Source organism: Ixodes scapularis, unplaced genomic scaffold (genome assembly GCF_016920785.2).
Source record: "Ixodes scapularis isolate PalLabHiFi unplaced genomic scaffold, ASM1692078v2 PGA_scaffold3__209_contigs__length_174095766, whole genome shotgun sequence".
Taxonomy (NCBI): Eukaryota; Metazoa; Arthropoda; class Arachnida; order Ixodida; family Ixodidae; genus Ixodes; species Ixodes scapularis.
Window position 1 is genome coordinate 80,510,001 of NW_024609868.1, and position 22,665 is coordinate 80,532,665.

Sequence of the window (22,665 nt, forward strand, 5' to 3'; positions counted from 1 at the left end):
GGTTCCAGATTCGGACTTCCACTTGGTGTAGATAGCGTTCGCCGGTGGTTGGGGCAATTTGCGGCGTCAGATCTGCAGGAAGTCACAGGCAAGTGATCAAACACACTGTATTGTTTGCCGCTGCCGCTGCCGTGTGGCAAGTCGGTTACCTCCCTAAGGAGGTAAGTAATATACCCTTTTTTGGCGTAGAGCTGCTTCTTTCACCGGGCTTGGAAGAAGGTGCAAAGTTGGAAGATCGATGTCACGAAAACTTGATTAGGGAAGGGAAAACACACAGATAACACAGGAGCGCCGACCGATTTGCATCGCTTCGCTACCTGACGGCGCGCCCTGCGTGCTACCGTGAACCGCGCAGTGTGCACGCGCGTCCTTTTATTAGTGTGATAGCTTTTTTTTTTTTAGCTATACCCCCCCCCCCCCCTGATTTCTTGAACTTTCTGCCCTCCTAATGCGCAGCAGGTACGCGCAGTAGGCCATATCAGGCCACATTCTCTCTTCCCATTCACACCCACTTCGAAGGACATGAAGACCTTGACGTCGTCCTAGACGTCGTCTTTGACGTCATCCAAGAGATCCTTGAGTTCGCTCTTGAGCTTGTCCTAGACGTCGTCCTCTAGGACCCCGTACCCCACGTCGTCTTCAACGTCGCACTAGACGTCGTCCTAGAGGTCGTCTTAGACGTCTTCTTTTAGGGCGTCATTCTCGACGTCGTCCTTGAGGTCGTTTTAGTGTTCATAATTAGGATCTCCCTAGGGGTCGTTCTAGACTTCGTCCTAGACGTTGTCTTTGATGTTTTCCTCTAGGACGTCCTCTTAGACGTCGTTTTTGAGGTTGTCCCAGACGAATGCTATCGCAATTCATCGACAACCAACAATGGCGGTTTCTACAGCAATTTTTCATCTGCTGGCTTGCTCGTTTGCTCGCTTCAACGCGACGTGCTCTTGTCTGATTGGGACGGCGATAGACGGCGCTCCGGCCGTGATTCCGAAATCAAAATTTCGGATTTCAAATCATGAATACCGAAATCAAAAAATTTGATTTCGGATTTCATGACTTTTTTTTCTTATTTTCGAATCTTCATAGTTTACAATAAAAATAAAAGCGCCGGTTCTGATCGCGAAATCAGTTAAACACTAATTTTCGACATCTCCGGGCCACCTAGAAAGGCATAAATTTGAGCTATTTTTTTTGTGCGTGGTTTTTCAAATCGTGAAGTCGCTAGGAATCACATTCACCTTGGCAAAGACCTAGCCATCTCCTCTCCATCGCAGTCTTCTGTTGCTTCAATTTTTTCCTGATATTAAGAAAATATTATTTTTTCCGCCGCGAGCGAGTATCGCTATACATTCGAATCCGTTTTTTTTAATGCAATTTTTGGCCATTTTTACATTATGGGCACAATGATTTTTTTATCTTAATAATGCCATATCACAACCAAACTCGGCATGTATGTATTTAGAATGTGTAGAACGCAACTATCCAAGTTTGGCAAGAATGCATATATTTACATTTATGAAAAATGCAAGAAACTTTTGTTATCCCCTTGGAACAAGCGTTTTTGCAAATTTTTAGTTATTTCGAAATAAAAAGAGTCTGGCATGTAACAGTAGGGTGCTGGCAACCCGGAATGGAAGTAGCGCCCTCCTCCGGCTTCTATATATAACGAGTCTTGGCATAAGACGAATTTTGTTCCTGCACGCTGATCTTGTTGCATCCTTACCTCAGAAGGGAAGAGCTTATGACCAGGACGTAAAAGCTTCTGCGGCAGCCTTGGCCACGGAGGGGCTGAAAGCACCAGAGCTGCTCCAGTTTGCTGGGAACATTGCAGAAAACTGGAGACGTTTCCACCAACGGCTGTAAACGTCACATGATTCTTGTTGTTCATTGCATTCGGTGGTTCAAAAGGAGCGAATTAGTTTATCTTACGTGGCTCCTATAAGTATGCTGCCATGCACAACGCGTGCGCAATAGCAAGGTTTTTTCGACATGTGCATTGCATCGAAAACATAAAAAAACAAACTGTATCAAATATAACACCAGATTCACAAAGAGGAGGTTAAGCACTATAAACTGTGTAATTTATATTTAGTTATCGTAAATAATAAATACAATGTTTTCCCGTGTCGAACACTTCCACTAGCATTCTTTCCTTCCACTCACTGCCTATAGACCTCATGGTCTCTGCCGTCCGTCTGTTTGTACTTCGCGCTATTTATTTTGAAAAATGCAAGGTCGCCGTTTCCGCATTCCATGGCTCATATCGCCGTCTCTTCGCCGATGCCCTTCTCGTTTGTTTCGTGTCTCGCTCGCTTTGTAGCCGAAGTTGCCTCTCAGGATTAACTGCTCAATTCAGAAACTCGGGGCGTGCCCACTTATAGTGCTCGCGTTTTTTGTTCATGATTCTTTTTTGTGTGTGTGTGTGTTTTTCACCGAGAGATGCAGCCATCTTGTTTTTGGCAACGAAGCGATGGTAAGATGCTATAGGGACTGGGCAGGTCTGTATTTCTTCAGCTGTCGGCGACCACGAGAGTGAAGAAAAAGGTCGCTACAGAAAGGTCCGTAAGCTCACTCACCTGCAAAATACGAGACAAGTAATGACGCCAAACACAATACCGGGATACCAGCGAACGACGAAGCTCGGAATACGATGGGAGTGGAACATTCGATGCGCTTGAGCAGGCGCGATGAGCCTGACGATTTCACTCGTTCTCGTCCCTGCACATTTGTTCAGATGTAATCGTATTTCGAATTTGGTATTTTTCGCCGTGGCTAAACATTTGTGGCAAATCGCTAGGCAATGGTGTTGCGTACGTGAGATGCTTTAGCATATCACGAACGTTTAGCAATACTCTGAGTATCCAGACGCCACACGCCGACTTTCTCGGCGCTCTTCATCACATAGTTTAACGGGTACGATGTGTCCACTTCATAGTTGTTCCTGCAGAATGAAGCGATACTACCGCTGATCGGGATAACAAACCTGGCGACCTTCCAGAGCCCTCCATTCCCGCGAGCTCCTCTCCCTCAGTGCGCACAGGTGGTCGAGCTCTTCCTCGCCTACTACACTTTTTCTCGCCTACTGCTGAGGTCGTATAATCTCCCCGTTAACCAATCAGCGTCGAGAAGCTCCATTCCTCCTCTCCTACTCTTTAACCAACCCCCGTCGAACCTCGCGGCCATGCTTTTATCTGAACTTCATGAAAGGCCGAACACCTATCCAGAGAACGTTTCACGTTAAAAAAAAGAGGTATTTCTGTATAGTCAGTGACAATTCAATAAAGGCAGGGTTATCGTAATCAGGCTTCTTGCATCGTGATGCAATATACGATGCTCGGGACTGGCCAGACCCTGCGTATCCCGTGAGCTATCGCTGGCTGTGTTTGGTTGGACAGCGGGAAGTTGGTCAGCCCCAGCAGGCGTCTGGTATCTCTGCTGTGGATCAGAAATTCAGCCAGTGCAGTACAGCTGATATAGCCATGGAGTCTTGACGTGCGTCACGCAGTTGATACACGACCTCTCGCTGGCACGATGCTCATCCAGATCGGAGCGAGCAGAGGCTGGGGTATTAAACCCGGGATACCTGGGTTCTGCGACATGGGCTTTCGCTCCACGTGCTTCGTACTGCGGTACGCTACCACAATCGGCCACCACCGATCTCCCTCGCCGTACTTGGCTGTCTCGGTGCTCCGTGGGAAAGCGAATTCACAAATATTTCAGCCCAGAACATGTCTTATCTGCCGAATTCTTCGAGAAAATCCTCACGATCAACCGTCACGGAGAACTGCGACATCACGTGACATCGTGACATCACGTGACACCGTGATGTCACGTGACGCCGTGACGTCGCGTGACACTGTGACATTGTGTGAGACCGTGACGTCGCCTGACAGAGTAAAGTCACGGCAATGTGACGTAACGAGTGTGTGACGTCACTATGAAGTAACGACAATAGGACGTCATGGCGTCGCGTGACGTCATGATAGAACGACGTCACGTCACACGATGACGTCGCGCAACGTTATGAGGCGGCGTGGCTTTAGCTGCGACGTCGAGAGTGACTTCATAATATTATGTAGCACCGTGACGTCAGGTGACATCACAGTCACGTGACTTCATGAGGCGCCACAAACACGTATAGCACGTGCCCAGCTCACGCGCAGCACGTTCTTCGCACCCCGGTCCTTGTCAGCATGCTGGAGCATCATTTTCGAGTGTGCCGCCCCGATCGTGTAACGCAGACAGGAAGAAGGACCTGGTGAAGCTGCAGTACGGCGAGTACGTGTCCCTGGGCAAGGTGGAGACCGTGCTCAAGACACACCCACTGGTGGACAACGTGTGCGTGATCGGCAGCTCCCTGAGCACCTTCATCGTGGCGCTGATCCAGCCCAGCGAGCCGGCGCTCAGGAAGCTCGCCGAGACCGCCGGCCTGACCACCGCCGGCCTGACCCCCGCCGCCCTGCCTCTGGCCAACCTCTGCGACGACAAGCGCGTCACGGAGTTGGCCGCCAACGACCTCATTGCGCACTGCATGAAGGGTAAGTGACCGTTGCTGGGATGCGATTCGTACTTAAGAAACGCGGGGCAAAGCAAATCCCGACTATCTTGTGATCGGTCCTCAGCCACCGAGAGAGCGCCATGAGTAGTTAAGAACGCCGAACCACGAAGTCAGAAGCACGAGAAACCACACCCTCAGTTTCTGTCAGTGGCTGCTCTATATAGACCGTTTTATTGAAAAAGGGCGAGAGAGAAAAAATGGGAAAGGGGTACCGGCGCTTTCCTCCTTGCTGGTGCGTTAGGAGGAGTGAAAGTTCCGGATGAGAGGCTTTGCCGGTGATGGGGTGTATGCATTGCCCGAACTTCGTTCGCACTTTCTTCTCTAATTTGAACTTCCAAACTTAATTAAAGCCACGGGCTTACATGGCGACAGTTGCCCGTTTATCGGGGCAGCAATGCTGGATTATAGGGTACACGAATAATGACAGAAAGCGTCGAATACTGTCCAAGGATCTATGTAGCTTGCGCGGAACCCGGCAAGGAGAGTGCGGCTGTAATGTCTTTATGCTCCATCGCTCTCCACCTAACCCCGATTTCCAGCGGCAGTGGGTTGCGTCCATAAACCGAAACTACTCTTCCCCAACGCCATTGTCTCGACTGTGCTCGGAACATTTTGTGAATGGAGCGCGCACCGAACTTAACGCTGTACCGTCGATGAGCATGGGGTACCATCTCAAGGTGCGTGCAAGTTTTCTTGTGATAATTGTTGTTTCAGCTTGTAACTTTTTGTAACTCAATTTATCTTAATATTGATATTTTGAAATGATGACACTGACTCAATTTTATTTTCTACAACCCTTAGTTGAAGACTCATTTTCACCACCGGTTGTGGCTAGAAATTGTTGAAAAGTTAGTTCTTTCGGTTTTCCTAAATCGCGATCTCCTGCGCGATACCAGAGAGCCATGAACCTATGTTGACCTTCACAACGCTACAAGATTATTCTTATTTTTAAAATTAGTTACATATAGTAGCTGGAAGGAAACCTTCAATTTCTGTTGCCGAAAGTTGAAACATGCTCATGCATCGATTTCAAATTGTTGAATCATTGATCGACTCGCTCTGGGAATAGGCCCATCTCGACTTTGCTGTTTTCAGTTCTCTACAAAAGACATACTCGTCGACACGGGATCCTAAAATAAAACATTTATAAACACCTTCAAGTCGGAATGAGCTGCCTTTGATCGTTCTAGGATGAAACGGGTGTACTGTTATATCGTGGGTAGCGCCATTTTGAATACTGTAGGGCCATCTAGCGAGCGTCAGGTTCCGCGGTCATGCTCAGTGGTTAGAAACGTTGGCAAAACTGCTCTTGTACCGCTCCCGCGTTGGGTGCCGAAAGTGCTGGGTATCTGACTTAGGGCGCGTCTCGTGTTCTTGTGTACCGCAGATGGCGTTTTTCAACTCATTGAGAATGTTTGTTGCCCCGCATTATGGCATCCGTCAGTGCGGCGACGCCAGAAGTGCGGCACTGAACGCGCCACCGATAGAAATCAAAGGCTTGTACTCTAATTATTGTATCGTTTGGCAATGATTAAATTTTCCTTCTGGTTTTTTGTCGTTTTAGATGCAGAACACGGAGAATGTTTTTTTTTTTTTTTGTTTTTTTTTGCGTTTTGTTTTGTGTCGTTTACAACAATGAAATATGTTGTGAGCAAGGACACGCGAAATAAGAATATTGCCGGGAACAATCGAAGGCAGCTTACTCCGGCCTGAACGTGTCCATAACCATTTTGTTTGAGGATCCCGTGTCTTCGAGTGGGGTTTTTGTCGAGAACTGAAAACAGCAAAGTCCTAGTGCCGGAGCGAGTCGATCAATGGTTCAACGATTTGTAATCGATGCATGAGCATGTTTCAACTTTCAGCAATAGTAGTTGAAGGTTTCGTTCCAGCTACATTATGTACTAATTTTGAAAATAAGAAGAATATATTTGCGTTGTGAGGGTCGACATGGGTTAACGGCTCTCCGGTATCGCGCAGGAGATTGCGATTCAGAAGAGCCAATAGAACTAACCTCTCGGCAATTTCTAGCCAAACCTGGCGGGGGAAATGAGCCTTCAACTAAGTGTTGCAGATAGCAAATTCGAGTCAGTGTCGTCACTTCAACATATAAATATTAAGATAAATTCAGTTACAATACGTTACAAGCTGAAACAGCAATTATCACTCGAAAACTTGCACGCACCTTGCGAGCGTACCCCATGTACTTCGGTGGTAACGCGTTCGGTGCGCGCTCCATTCACGAAACGTTCAGAGCACAGTCGAGGGGATGACGTTAAGGGAAATTCTTTTCGGTTTACGGACGAAACCCACTGTCGCCGGAGATCGGGGTCATGTGGAAAGCGATGGAGCTTCAAGACATTGTAGCCGCGCTTGCCGGAATCCGTGGAAGCTACCTAGGTCCTCGGACAGTATTCGACGCTTTCTGTCATTACTCGTGTACCCGATCACCGAGAAATTGTGTCCCGTTAACCGGGGGCTGTCGCCATCAAGCCCATGGCTCGAATTAAGTTCGGGAGTATAAAGCAGAGAAAAAAGCACGAACGAATTTCGGGGAATGCATACACCCAACACCGGCGAAGCCTCTCAACCGGGACTTTCACTCTTTCTTACGCACCAGAAAAAGGCACAGACACTGGATCTGGGAAAGTAGCGCCATTGCCTTCCGACTTGCTAGCCGGACACAAATCAATACCATCGTACGGACGACAAAACCTCGCAAGGTAATTGGCTGATCGCTGTCGGTTGCCGTGGTGATCGCCATTTCGGACTCTTTCAAAGCTTTGAAAGGGTCGTTACAACCAGTCTCACCAAGATCGGTATGGAGTATCATCGTCGTGAAAGCGTTCCTCGGCCAACATGAGCGCCTTTGGCACTGTGCATATCACTTATGCTTATCACTTATGCTTATTTCCCCCGATCTCTTACAATTATGTTTCTCTTGTGTGTTTCAAGACAGTAAAATTATTTTTCAATGCCTCCAAGCACTGACGTTGCGTGTGAATGGCGGTACGAAGGTGTAGGGCAACACACGCGGCGTCGGTGCTTGGGGGCATTGAAAGATAATTTCAATGTCCTGAAACAAGCAAGAACAACATATTTGTAAGAGATATGGGGAAATAAGCATGAGTGATAAGTTTATTGCATGCGCATTGCCAAGGACGCTCATATCGGACGTGGAACGCTTTCAGTATGGTGATGCTCCATGGCGATCTTGGCGTGACTGGTTTTAAAGGCCCTTTCGAAGCTTCGAAGCCTGGAAAGGGTCCAAAATGGCGGTCACCATGGTAGCCAACAGCGATGAGCCAATCGCCTTGAGAGGTTTTTCCGTATGTATGCTGGTATTTGTTTCTGTCCGGCTAGCAGGTGGCTATGCACTGGCGCTACTTTCCCAGATCCAGTGACTTTAGCAAAAGGGAAAGTGACGATTTCCCCTCTTATCTCTCGCTCTCAAAATTGCGCTGCCCACGATAAAACGGCATATACGCTTCAAAAACTACCTCTGCGAGTACTTTCCCGCGGAGCACTCGGAGGTCCAATCACTGCAATCTGTGGAGGGATGGAGCTCGTCGAAGAACGATGCCGAAAGTGTGTTTAGACCTAAAGATAGTGTGCGATGTCACACCGAGCGTGAGATCTCACCCGTCAATGTTATGCCGGGCGTCATTTCATTCTTAGGTCTAGACATATCTTGGGCCCGGTTGATCGCCTAGTCCATTCCGTACTTACATCCGCGATTGGCTTTCCCATTGCTCCGCGGAAAAGCGTACGCCCGAGCATTATTGAGGGTGTGAAAAAGGCAAATGCGTCCACTTTCAGCAAAAAACAAAACAAAAAAACACTAAAGGTTGTCAGTCATCGTGAACAACCGAAGGTTCCCAGGGAATGTCGTAGCTCTGAATACAATAAGAACGGCAAAATGCGTCGGGAGTGAGTGCTTGAGCGAGTAAAACGTCACGCTTCGTTGTTTCTGCGTACATCGCATTTACGGTATTCCTAGTTTCTTCATTAGCTGTCCGCACGGGCTTCCGCACACAATTCACCTCACGGGTATCTGGTCTCTGCGCACGCGCGTTGCTCACACCTGGTACGGGCAAACGCTGGCTTGTTTTTAAGCAGCGCGTTGGCGTCTAGACCGACGACCAGTTCGCCCTTTCCACTTTTCCCCCGCTTCCTCCTCTCCCTCCTTCTACCCTGTCCACAGTTGCCAGTTTCCTCCTCCCCCATGGTGAGGAGAATCTTCTGTTTCGCAGATTCTCGAGTCTGGTCGTCGGCCTTGAAGAAAGTCTGCGAGTTACACAGAACACGGAAATAGCCAATCACGACCAACTATGGAACGATCCCGTCAGACTTGTGCTCGTTACTTGAAAAATGTAATGGATGACAATGACGAACTACCGAGCCTCAAATGTAATGGATTACCGGTACTTTCGCTGAAAAGTAACAGATTACTTTACTCGTTACGTTACAAATTACTTTCATGTTACTTTTTCCGCGTTCTTATCCAAAAAACAATAAAAAACATTTTGATATTTTTCAAAAATATACTCCAACACCACTTTTCATTGCTCATACGCCCGTATTATGGTAGTCCTTGTAAAAATGAAATATTGTATTTAAGAGAAAGAGTGTGGGTGCGCTCTGTTCACCCGTAAGCTGACAAGGCACCGAAAGCTGCAACCACATCAGTTATCTCACTAGCCTCCGGCTTCCGGAAATGATCCCTGGAATTGTGCAGACAAAGCTAACGGTGCGCATGCTCAGTGGCAGCGTCTACCTCCGCTACGATATCCGAAGGTAAAGAAGCGATCTACGAAAGCTCCCTTTTGACTCGGGTGTTTCCCCTGTTATTCTCAAGAAAAGAGAAACTTGGTTCTAACGTTAAATTGTATAACAAATGCAAAATACAGGCGTCCCAGCTTACCTTGGTGTGCTTCCGCAGATTTGAGTTTCTTGTTCTTGCTGATGATAATTTGCGTTTTCTCGGCAAACAAGGTATGCACTGAAACTCTAGATTTCCATTCTCATCAGTGCTCTGAATTTTGTACTATCGGGGAAAAATGAAATGCGAACAGAGGAGCCCGTGGCTCGCGGTACAGGCTGCGCCGCCTGGAAGTGAACCTAGGGGCGAGGGTGCGCGGCCTACTTCGATGTGTTCACGCCCCTCGATTGGCGCTCTCCCAGCTTCGGCAGTGCGCCTCTCAGTGCGCTGAAAGCTGTCACCGCTATCTTCGCCTGCTCGGCGAGTGCGGCGAGCTTCTTTGCACAGCACGCGCTGAGCCAGCAAAGATAGCGGTGATAGCTTTCAGCGCACTAAGAGGCGCACTGCCGAAGCTGGAGGAGCGCCAATCGAGGAGCGTGAACACATCGGAGTAGGCCACGCACCCTCGCCCCTAGGCTCACTTCCAGGCGGCGCAGCCTGTACCGCGAGCCACGCGCTCCTCTGTTCGCATTTCATTTTTCCCCGATAGTACATCTCATGAAGAGATGGCCATGGAGACGACGGACACTCCATGACCGGAAACTCGACCAGTCAGAGAAAAAGTGGCATTTGCGGGTTATCGATTGTTCATCGGTTCTCACTTTCATACCAACATTTTTGGATGCCAGGGGAGCGGAGGGCGGGTGTAGGAAAAGATGTCCCCAGAAAAAAGTCCCCGGACAAAATATCCCCGGAAAAAAGGCCCCAGGTGGAAAGTAGGAACAAATGTCCCTAAAGGATTCTCTATCTCTGTGTTTCCCTCATCCTCATGGCATTCAGCTGGTCTGGTCATAGGTCCCTGGGAAAAAAGGCATTGTGTGACAAGTAGAAAAAAACGACCCCAAAAAATAGGGAAGTATATACGATTCCCCGAGGTACACATCGCGACACTGTTAGCGCGAACACGACATCGGCGCATTTTCACATTTTACTTAGGGTATTAGTTGGAGCGAAATTTTACGATCTACATTATATCGCCCAAAAACACTTTCACTACCTATAATAACTTTGATGAAAATTAACCTTTCGTTTCTATAAGAAAAGATTTGAAAAAAAAAACTAGGATCGCTTGTGCGTGCTAACAGTATCGCGCTTTTTACCTATTTGGAAATGGTACACATGTTTCTCTCAAACTCCCCCAAACACAATAGTTTGGTTTGGGCTAGAAGTCTAGTAAAAGTTTATTTCACAATGAAAGACAAACAAAAACAGGTGAGGTGCAATGTTACAAAATCAGGAATGAAATGATGAACTAGGTGTCCGCCAGCCATGCAGATGGTGGCACTGCTTCGGTTCACACCAAGACAACCTGTCCGGCATCCGGTCAATTATGCAGGTCGTGTGGAAAACGCCACTACGCTTCCATTTGCCTGTCTTCGAAACATCAAAAGAGACCAGGTACTTCCACAGCCGCTCACCCAGCTCGCCGCACAGCGGAAGTGGAAGGGGTACACCTCGGCGAACTTGAAGACACTTCAGCTCATGACGCTTGGAGATCACCCCGTCAGTGAACGGCATCTTGATCACATTCAAGGTCAATACTGGCGCCGACGTCACTGCCATCGCACCGAGCGACTACAATCGCGAAATGATTGGCCCTCTGCGAAAGCCAGAAAGAGCACTTCTCGGTCCTGGTCATCAGAAGCTTTCAACCACTGGAGACTTCCAAGCTTCAATGAAATGGGGCGGTGAACAAGTTCAAGAGGATGTTTTCGTACCTGAAGGCCTCCAGAAAGCTCTCCTCAGAAGGCCCGCCATCCGATCTCTCGAAATTCTCCCACAGCTCCTCAACGTCAGTGGTGAGACAAGCCGCACAAAAGACATCTCCGAACTACTTGCCAAGTACTCTCAGCTGACTTCAGAGCTTGGAAATATGAAATCCGAGTACAAGGTCGTTCTGCGACCAGGCGCGAAGCCCTTTGCTCTTACGTTCCCAAGGAGGGTGCCACTGGCGATGCTAGCACCTGTGACGAATGAGCTTTCCAAGATGCTAAAGCTCCAAGTTATAGAACGCGTCACCGAGGCCACAGACGTGCGCTCCGATGGTCGTCGCAGATAAGCAAATAGCGAACTGCGCATTTGCGTAAACTACACCGAGCTCAACAAGTACCTCGTCCGAGAGCGCGTAATCATGCCCACCGTAGACGAATGTCTGGCGAAGCTCTCCGGTGGCGCAGTTTTTAGCAAACTCGACGCTCAAGCTGGATACTGGCAAGTACCTCTGGCAGTGGAATCGCAGAAATACACGACATTTTTGACGCCGTTCGGAAGCTTCAAGTTTCTTCGCCTTCCCTTCGGAATCTCGACCGCACCAGAGTTTTTTCAGCGCGAAATGCTGAGAGTCCTTGAGGGAGTGGAAGGCCAAGCTTGTCTGCAAGACGATATCATGGTCTGGGGGAGAACATGGGCTGAGCACGACGCTAACCTGGTTAAAGTCTTCGAACGACTCAGCAAAGCCGGCGTAACACTCAACATCGACAAGTGCGCCTTCCTACAGCAGACGGTCAAGTTCTTAGGCCACATCGTTTCCGGCGAAGGTGTGAAACCTGATCCTGAAAAGGTCGATGCGATCACACAGATTACACCACCATCAGATGTGAAAGAACTGAGATTATTCTTGGGGAGGGCAAACCACTTTGCCAAGTTTTTGCCACACCTGGCACACACAACGAAGCCAATGTGGGATCTCCTCTGCGCCGACGCTGCATGGCTCTGGAAACCCGACCAGTAGCGAAGCTTTGAAGCAGTCAAAGAAGCTCTAGCTAAAGTGCCAGTTCTGACGCACTACAATCCGAAGAAGCCTTTCATAGTCTCAGCGGACGCATGATCTTACGGAATTGGTGCGGGCTTGCTACAAGAGACCGACGGCAAGCGGCTGCCCATTGCCTATGCACCGCGCTGTCTCACTGAGACGGAGGAACGCTGCGCTGAGATCGAGAAAGAAGCGCTCGCGATCACATGGGCATGTGATCACTTCCGCATGGACATCTTAGGACTGCAGTTTCACACTGAGACAGACCACAAACCGCTGTTTCCCCTCATGGCAACAAAGCGGCTCGTCGAGTTAAGCCCACGACTGCAACGATTCCGAACACGTGTCGTACACCATAGAAGCACGTTCCGGAAAAAGCTATGTACACAGCCGACGTGCTCTCACGCAAGCCGTTACCCGACACAGCCTCTCGTACAAGGGAACGCAACACCTGAGAGTACGAGCTCTTCACGCTGAAACAGCCTCCAGCCTCCCAAGTAATGGTCAACCGCGCATTAAGAATGAGCTACAGACAGTCCCGGTAACGAAGAGGGTAATCCAGTACACCCTCCGGACATGCCCGGGTAAAATGGCGCCTTCTCAAGGAGTCCGCCAATTCTACGAAGGCACCGGCGAACTAGCCATGCTAGACGGACTGTTGTTCAAGGGCAATCGGCTCTTCATACCGGAATCCCTACGCTTCGATGTCCTGGAGAAGCTTCACACAGGTCACCAGGGTGTGTCCAAATTCCGCGCCAGAGCACGAGAATCAGTCTGGTGGCCAAGCATTGGGCTCCACATCGATAGCTTCGTCCGAAAGTGCCCTGTTTGTCAAGAACACCGGAAACCAGGTCAAACTCCGTTTTTGGTGACTCCACTGCCAAACTGCACGTGAGAAGTCGTCGGCATGGACCTTTTCGTCCACGAAGGCAGTAACTACTTGATTGCTGTCGATTGCTATTCAAGGTTCTTCGACCGGGAACCTCTGGGGCGTACGACGACCAGGGACATTATCGCCGTCGTCGACCCAATGTTTGCATGATATGGAGCGCCGAAAATTCTCCAAACAGACAACGGACCGCAATTTGGCTCACGCGAATTCGCTGTGTTTCTGAAGGAATGGGGAGTGACCCAATCAACGTCAAGCCTGTACTAGCCACAGAGCAACGGGGAGGCTGAGAGGACAGTCCAAATGGCTAAGCAACTCCTTGAGAAATCGACAGACATCCGCAGGGCATTGCTGGCCCAACGTTCGACCCCGGAAATCGAAGGTTGCGCGCTAGCGGAGCTATTTATGGGACGAAGACTGCGCACAGACATGCCAGTAAAACCAGAATCTCTCCAACCTAGCTGAGACACCACCGACTTTCACTCCAGAAATGCCTCATACAAGGAGAAGATGCGCCAACACAATGACGAGCGCCGCAGAACACGTGAGCTCGACAACCTTCCACCGAGAACTGCGGTCAGAATTGACGGCACTGCGGTCAGAATTGATGGGAGCAGCGTCTTACGGCCACATTCTAGGACCAGCGCCACAACCGCGTTCGTACGTGGTGCAGACGACCACCGGCACTACGCGGCGAACAAGAGGACACCTGCAACCGGCCGTGGCACCTACCGTCACAAGGAGTGGACGTATGAGTCGTCCACCTGACCTCTTTGGGCAAGTGTGAGTGTTGTTCTTCCATAGTGGGGGGAGGTGTCGGAAGATCATCATCATCGCCACCGCCGTCATCATCATCGTCACCGCCGCCGGGTGACCCTGGACTCTGCCCGCCGCTTCCGCGCGCAGACCCTCTCTCTGCCAGATGGCGACCGGACACAGCACGACTCGCACCTACGTGTATTGCTATACTAGAATAAACCTGCGCAGTTCAATGAATCTTATCTCGACCACGACAAGTCAAAAGCGGATCGTACGGCCGACGACACATATGAAATGTTCGATTCCGATTGCTCCAGCGGCGTACCTTTCGCAGAAGTTGTGAAGACGGCGTTGCATTTCGACGAGTGTGGACATGGGTGACTTCTGACTGGACAATGACTGGACCGCCCGAAGGCCATGAGAATAAGGGAAAACCCAGGAAAGTGGGAAAAATGTCCCTTTGGGAACGTTTTTTTCTAGTTTTTACCTGAAGCCTTTTTTTCCGGGGACATATTTTCCGAGGACTTTTTTTTGGGGCACATTTTTTTGGGGCACTTTTTTTTCGGGCACTTTTTTTTCGGGCACTTTTCTTCCGGGTCCTTTTCTTCCGGACCCTTTTTTTCCGGGGACATTTCTTCCGAGCCTCGCGCCGGGCGCTTTTCAGCCGTGCCTCAAAAGCGTGCTAGAATACAGTAGCGCACACCAAAGACAAAGAGAATTCGACCCCCTTGCGCGAAGCTACATCGACTGTTGCGCGAATTGTGAACCCGCGAATCAAAGGGGTACGGACCCGCATTTGATATCTGTGTAGGTGGCGGGAGACGTCGAAGAAGTTGGAAAGAATGGGACGGTGTAAAAGACAGACATATAAACACGAAGGGCTTTTTCGTGCCCGGGAGAAGAAGAAAAACACGATGAAAAGGCGACGGAGAGCCTACTTGGCGTTGTCTTATTCGACCTTTTTCTTTCGTATATTTGTACATGCCTTGCCCTCTCTCTAGTGGTTCTAGTGACCGGTCATACAAAACATCGTGTGTTCTTTTCGGCCGTTCTCCCCTTCCTGGTGTTTTCTATTTTGTTGGACTTGCTGTCTTCATGTTGCTGAATGTTCTGCTCGTATTGCTTCAGTTACTGTATTATGCTCATATTTTTTTTCAAAGTAAGAAGTAATTAAAGTACCCCGTTACCAAAATTTTGGAACAAAATTACATTACAAATTTATTCCGAAATAAAGTCACGTGGCAATTACAAAATTAATTGAAAAAGCAACGGATCACAAGTAATTCGTTACTTGTAACGGATTACTTCCCAAGTCTGGATCCCGGCAAACGGCGAAGCAAAAAACTCCAAAATGCGACGCGTTCAAAAACGATGAGCGAGTAAAACGTCGTAATCACTCTCCTTGCGCACATCCCTTTTTTTTTTCTCTCTTTTTTTTTTTTTTTTTTGTCTAGTCGTGTTTTGAGGTTGGTTATCTTCCGGTATCCCTCCGTAATTGTTAGCCGTGATTCTTGGCTATAGTCAGTGACAGCTAGTTAAGAGATCGGGACAAATTCCTCCCACCCCCTTCCACTCTAGCAGAGCGAGTTAGACCGGGAGAGACCAGACCGGTTTTTAGGCCTCTTGCGACCTCTTAGGACCAGCTCCGCTGCATCGCATTCGGTCCTAAGAAGTCGCAAAAGGCTTAAAAACCGGTCTAGTCTCTCTAGATCAAAGTCGGTCGAAAGAGTGTGAACGGGCCTTTAGGGTGCCTTCATGTGCACTTTGCTTAGGGTGGAGACATCTGGCCATTTTGTTCCACACCTTTATTGTTCTTTTTTGTTCAGAATCGTGGGAAAGAACGTGTCCCTGCACGCGTCTGTGGCGCTGACTGTGCTATGGCGACATTTTGTTTTCGTCGATTTCTTTGTATTTTCCCCATGAGCGCGTGCTGTCGGCATCGGGTACTACAGAGGGTGGCATCACCCTAAACAGAAGGACATTGAGGCACCCTAGGTCGCCTCCTCTGAAGCGTTCGCTCTGCTAAAGTGGAGAGAGGCGGGAGGAGTTCCCCTGAATTCCCAGCCTGTCGAAGTACCGAGCACTGTGACGTGTGAAGCGAAACTCGCGTGACGTCATCATTAGAGACTCTGAGAAAAAAAATGCTTCAGTCAAATTGCACCATACTGCAGTTACATTCATTTAATTACTCTTCATATATATACTTTCTGTGGAAATTTGTAATATTAGTTCGCTACTTTTCATTAAAAGTTATTGCAATCGTAGTCTAGATATTTTTGATAGCATCACTAATTGTGAAATTTGGATTAGAAGTTACGACCGCTATTGATACAATGTTGTAAAAATGAAGCTCATATCTACAAAGCCCGAAAAAAAAATTATATATATATATATATATATATATATATATATATATATATATATATATATATATATATATCTTGAGCAGAGCACGACGAGAAAACAATTGCAACTGTCTACGGACAGGGCTATATACCGATGATCAATCGAAGCAGCACTTTGCCCCCCCCCCCCCCCCCCCCCCCCCCCCCCGTCTTGTCGTCACCTTCTTCACTTTGTCCCAGTCCATCGGCGCTTCTATCCACTTATAAACCAACTAGCGCAACTCACTTTTCGGTTGTTAGTAGTAACCTAATTAATAAGAATAAACACCAACGAACCAGTTTTAGTTTCGTAAATTCCAATTGTCCCATTTAATAATGTCTCCCTGGAGAATTTTTTTTTCTTTTGCAAATGCCGAAAAAAAAAAAAGAAAACCGGGGTAGCCACCACGCGACAAGTTCATAAGTACCTCGGTTTATATTAAAATAAATAAACACCATACGGCCTATGTTGTGACAAGTCCAAGATGGCCGCCGTAGCGCCTCTACCTCCGCTTCCTGACATTGGCGACAATGTATAGGCTTTGGAGTCCCAGCGGCAGCTATACGTAATAGAAAGCTTCCCCTCGCGCCTTCGGACTATGTTTCGCTTCGTTTTTTCGCGCTCTGCGGCGTCTTTTAAAGGAACATCGCGACAATATTTAATTGGAACGTTTCTCACTGAACTCGAGCTTATACAGGCACTATGTTCCGTTTCAAATGATTTGAAGTCCGACCAGAGCCAAGGCTATACAATTGGATGCAGCCAGGCCAGCAGCGACCCATGTGCACCATCCCGGCGCACGTCGCCTTTGTGCGTTTGCCGTCATTGGCCCAACCAATTACGTGGAGGGAAATGCGCACGATCAAGGCGGATTCGCTCTGCGTGATTCACTTAGCAGACGACGGCAAACAAACAAAGACTACGAGGGCCACGACGAATACAACTTTGGCGCTGTAGGATTGCCTCCATCGGAACGCGTTGCCTACGGTCGAACACAAAGGGAAACGGAGTACAGTATACACCCTAGTATACACGAACCCAGTGTTTACAAACCAAGCCCGCTTTGCCCGCACCGGGTGTGAGCACTGCGTGTGCGCAGAAACCAAATTCGGGAGGAGGGAAGCGTTTTGCGCATGCGCAGTACTACCGACAGCAGCGCCACCGCTGTGGCGTGGCGTCAGTGAGATGAGTTGGTCTATACAGGGTGTTCCACGTAACTTTAGCCGACGTTTAAAAATATTTCGGGGCGCTTTAGAAGGACGAAACCAGAGGAATTCGTTTGTTTACTTCTTGGACCAAGTCAGGCTATATTTTTGTTGTCAATTAACAAATTAATTACGTAATTAATTAACTTTTCAGGTATTAAATTTAGAGCAAACGTTTTGGTGGCAAAGTTGTAGAACGTCCTCAGAAACATCCAGTTCAGTGGCTTTTGTCAAGAAATCTCTAGCACAATTCGTTTTCCCAAGCTTAAACAGAAAACTCGCTAAAAAAATAACACAAAACAGCTATAATTCGTCAACGACGCCTTGGCAACAGCGCTCTATCTATTCAGCACGCGGGCCTAGTTTATTCAAACCACGGCCAATACAAAGACGCGCAAAGGTAAAATCACATGTCTTTTAAATTTTTTTGTTGTGATTCGCTGGATTTTTTTTTTTTTTTTGTAGCCCACAAAAAAGAACCATATTAAGGTTTCTTCATAAAAACCACAGATTTTTTTTTTTTTTTTTGAGAACGCTCTACAACTTTCTGTTTGGAACTTCTCCTTTTAATTGAATATTTCTATATTTTATTAATTAATCCTTTTGAACTCGTTAATTGGGAAAAGGAAGAAAAATAGCTTGACTTGCTCCAAGCAATGAACAAACTTTTTTTTTTTTTTTTTTGGTTTCGTCTTTCTAAAACGCACCAAAATAATTTTGGCTACACTTACACGGAACACCCTGTACATATACGACACTCCAAGTATACTCGCGCACAGCGCCACCGACCAAGAAGATTCTTTGTCTTGGTGGAATTTCGAGGATGAAAAGTAGACCTTATCTTTCTCAATGTCTCCTTCGGAAACCCAGATAGTAACTATTATACCGCAGCGTTGACGCATTTGCAGCGAGTACCCGGGTGGAGGATATTCAAACGCGGCCTTTCCGGAAGATCCGAGGAAGCCTCGCAACGAAGCGAATTGTGACGCTGTTCGGACGTACACTCGTGCCGGCTCGAACGCTTTGTACGTTGTGGTTGCGGCATGATTAATTATTTCTTATCATTAGAAGCTCGAAACACACACAAAAAAATAATAATAAAGCGAACAGGAAAGAAGGTCCTCACATACTCTGCTTTGCTTTTCTTCTGTCTTCTCTGCGTCCTGAAATCACTAAGTGTAATACCAACATCAACTTCGTCTTCGCTTCCTGGATAATTTGACGTGCCGTACATCTGAATGTTACGATGCGGAAAGCAGACGCTGGGGCACCGTATATTTCCGGAAAGGGCAATTGGGGCTCGTGACAATACGTGCCTCGTCAAATATTCGGGTAGTGGCTCGTGTCAAATCGCTGCTGTGAGGGAAACATCCGAACTCTAACAATACTTGGGACTCGGCATGTGTCCGGCGCTTTGCCAGCTCCAGGGCATGCATGGCTACGATGAACGTAGGCAACATTTTATCGGCCCCATGGTCGCTTTCTCTTGTTGCGAATTGAGGAAGCGAACGCTGCTAGTTTCTTTTTTTTTTTTTCTGCTTGTTTTTCTGGGACTGTCATTGCGTGGGGGAGACAAACTAATGAGCGTTTTCTAGATCATGAAGGTCAGGGATTGATTCTAGGCGACATTTAATGAAAGTACAAAATATTGTTACGCCACTCGTTTAAAAATAAACATCGCCCTTTTCCTGGTTGAGCGACGTCGCCGTCTGCTTACCGCGCGTTGCATTGTGGGACGTTTCCCCTAAAGACGTCACACGTGACGTCGCGTGTGATCCATGAGGGTCACACGCGACGACCCATCCATGTGGGTGATCCATCTGTATATGTCATTTGATCCCCCCTCATGTAATGCATTTCATTTGAAATGCCTTTGAGGTAAAATAAACTGAACTGAACTGAACTGAACTGAACATTTCCCGCTAAATATGGTCAGAAGATGTTCCCCTAAATTTAGCGGAAAAGCTTCCTGCCAAATTTAGAAGGAAAATTTTACCCTGGTGACGTCATTATAGGCGTGACGTGTGCGGTCACGCGTGACGTCGCGAGGGTAAAATTTTGCCGCTATATTTAGTGGGGAAATATTTCCGCTAAATATAGCGGAAACATTTTACCCTTGTAACGTCACGTGTGACGTCACGTGAAACATAGTGGAAATATTTTTCCGCTCGAGAAAATGTTGGTTAATATCCCGAGCGAACATCTCCAGCTAAATAGCAGGGGATCAGGAGAGGAGGGGGCACTGTACGGAGGGGGAGGAGGAGCATACCCTCCCCTACTCCTCCTCAAGAGCTGCGCTCTAGTTCGGCATTACCTTTTATTTATTTCATAAAAAATGAAATAAATAAAAGGTGGGATTTTTTTTATAGAAAACCGACTTCAAACTTGCAACTCTTTTTTTTTTAGAAAAACTTGCAAGTTTGAAGTCGATTTTTTAAAAAGAAAACAGCTTTTATTTCTTTCATCTTTTATTTACAGTTAGGTAATATAGTAGTCTGCCAGGACCTACCAACAGAAATTGTAATATATTTGTTTGCATGGCGGCTATTACGACTCGAATCTCGTGCTGTGAGTTTTGAATGGGACTTCGCATAGACGCTCAGCTGAGCGGAATTTTTACCTACGTAAGGTTTTCTATTTAATGTTAGTACTTACCTCAATATCTGAGCGTAAAAGCCAGTGAAGCAATAATAATTATCCTAACAATATTTATTTACTTGGCACTGGCGTGATTTGCAAGGTGTGTGAGCTTCGCCCTAAGTATTGACAGAAAAGATACTTAACAATAGACTCCCGGACAAACTTAAGTCGATGAAAACGTCTAAGTAACCCGGCATGAATCACTGAAAATAGAAAAGAAACCTAAACACATCGCTAACACGTTGGAAGCCTTACAAGCTACGAAATGCCTGTTATTTTACGAAAGAGTCCGCACGCGCATAAACCATACTTCCTAAGCGTCAGATACTAAATCGTACATATGTATATGCACTGCATATGTGTTTCACATAAAAAAATATGACAATTACATGTCAAGTTGGGTATTTCAAACTCAAAGCCGAAGGCAAAAGGCCCCAGAGGAATTCTCTGACGATCTGCATTCCCTAGTATTGGGAGGAAGTAAGCGCTCTGCCCCGCACTTGTGGATACGGACTTCGAAGTAAATTTTTTTAAGTACACTACTCCAAATTTGATTAATGTTTATGGTTGGATATTGAGGTAACTGCTAACGATAAATAGAAAACCTTGCATAGGCCAAAATTCTGCTCAGCAAAGCGCCTCTGCGAAGTCCCGTTCAAAACGCTCATAGCACGAGATTCGGGTCTTAATAGCTACCATACAAACAATATATTACAATTTCTGTTGGTAGTTTCTGATAGACTACTATATTACTTACTCTGAACAAAAAATAAAAGAAATAAAAAGTTTTTTTTTTTTTACAAAATCAACCCTAAACTTGCCAGTTTTTCGAAATTTTCGTTTTTTAGGCACGTGTAGCGCATTATATTCTTATCGCGAAATATTGAAATTATACTAAAAAAAGAGCTTAGTTGGATCTTTACGGTGATATAAAGATTATAAAAATATGTTGATTAGGTCACACAACAAAGATTGCTGAACTTCGTCAAACATCGTCGCAGAGAGGTGGTTTGACAAAAAAAAAATCATTAAGAATGTGATCTACACGCTTAATTAGCACAAAAAAGCCTATCTCTAGAGTGTTCCCAAAAAGTGGTATAGATGCAGCGTAAAAAGTAGGGAAAAGGGATGTAGTGAAATATGGCACCTCTGATAAGCTAGAAAAACGTCAGTTTCCTTTAAGGCCGGTTCGACGGTTTATAACCTGAGAACAAAAAATCCGACAAAATTGCCGTTTGCGTCTTCTTTTATTATAGGAAATGCCCCAAAACATATATTTTTTTTTGTCAAAATTAAAAATTTGACCCTAAATCCGTGCATCAGTTCAGATGAAATCACCCATATATTAATTCTTTCTTTTGTAGAAGTTGTAATTATTTTATCAGATTGTGCTGCAGTCGGACTTAGTGTGAAACTGTATGATCACGTGACTTCACAAACAACTGCTACACATTGCCTTTTGCACTTTTTGCACTCTTTTGTTTCATACTCAGCTGGCCTGATCAAGTTCGAGATCCCGCGAAAGTACAAGCTCTGCAAAGAGGCGTGGACTCCCGAGAGTGAACTGGTCACGGCGGCGCTCAAGATCCGTCGTATTCAGATCCAGGCGTTTTACGTACAGGACATCAAGGACATGTACAAGGGAGACTAGAACACTGGTTCCGGCCACAGACGTGCCTTGCCAAAACGGCTAGCCTGCAAGCTCGCCGTCGACCATCGCGCCAGCGATCTCGTAGTCAGAGCCGGTGGACATTTTTGGGTTTAGAGGAGGCTTTGAAAGACGAGGCATCGAGCGGTTGTTGTTGTTTTTATATTTTCTTGCGGCACTTTATGAAGAGGACGCGGTCGGTATATCCTATTTCTCCATGTTAAGAACAGAAAAGCCAAATAAACACCGCCGTACTTTTGGTTTCCCAAAAAGAGAAGGCGCATATCTTTCGCATAAGACGCGCATTGACGTTGGTGCGCTTCCAATTATTCTGGAGGACGACTTCTGATGAGCGTTTCTGCGTTCGTTTCTTTATAAGTGTTCGATTGGTACTATGAACAAACTAGATCTTCTTATACAAATTATCTTGAAGCGACTTTTTTTTTATTTAGTATATGTGATGTCTAAAAGGACCATGAAAATATTTTTCTGCTTTCGCTAAATACTACTTAGATTCAATTCTTAACGTTAATAACGGAGTAAACTTGCCTTCATTTTTTTACTAGGCAATGAAATTCGCCAGAAAATTCAAGAAATGTGAGCATCGTTCATCCTCTCAACACGGAGTTAGAACAAGTGGCCACGTGACCAGGTGCCTATCCTGTGCCGCCAACGTTAAATGGGTCATGAAACGATATCCGGTTGGAATGTTCATAACTTTGCAGAGGAGTACTGGTCCTAGTCTGGCCCAAGTATACTCGCACAGACAGCCTCTGATTCAGAAGCTTCTTTGTCGCGGTCAGATTGTGAGGATAAAAGAGGCCTATTTCTTTCAGTCTTGCCTTCATAAAGCT

The 22,665-nt window shown here is 46.8% G+C and overlaps 1 protein-coding gene across 1 annotated transcript in view; it reads left to right on the top strand.

The window, feature by feature from the left end:
- The window catches only part of LOC120850533 (long-chain-fatty-acid--CoA ligase 3), a 72,688-nt gene extending 50,719 nt beyond the window's left edge, over window positions 1-21,969 (top strand). The window contains exons 14-15 of the mRNA XM_042292787.1: window positions 4,239-4,535; window positions 21,657-21,969. Coding sequence (XP_042148721.1) covers window positions 4,239-4,535; window positions 21,657-21,814 — 455 coding nt within the window. The 3' untranslated portion in view covers window positions 21,815-21,969. The remainder of the gene's footprint in view (window positions 1-4,238; window positions 4,536-21,656) is intronic.
- Window positions 21,970-22,665: the final 696 nt, after the last annotated feature.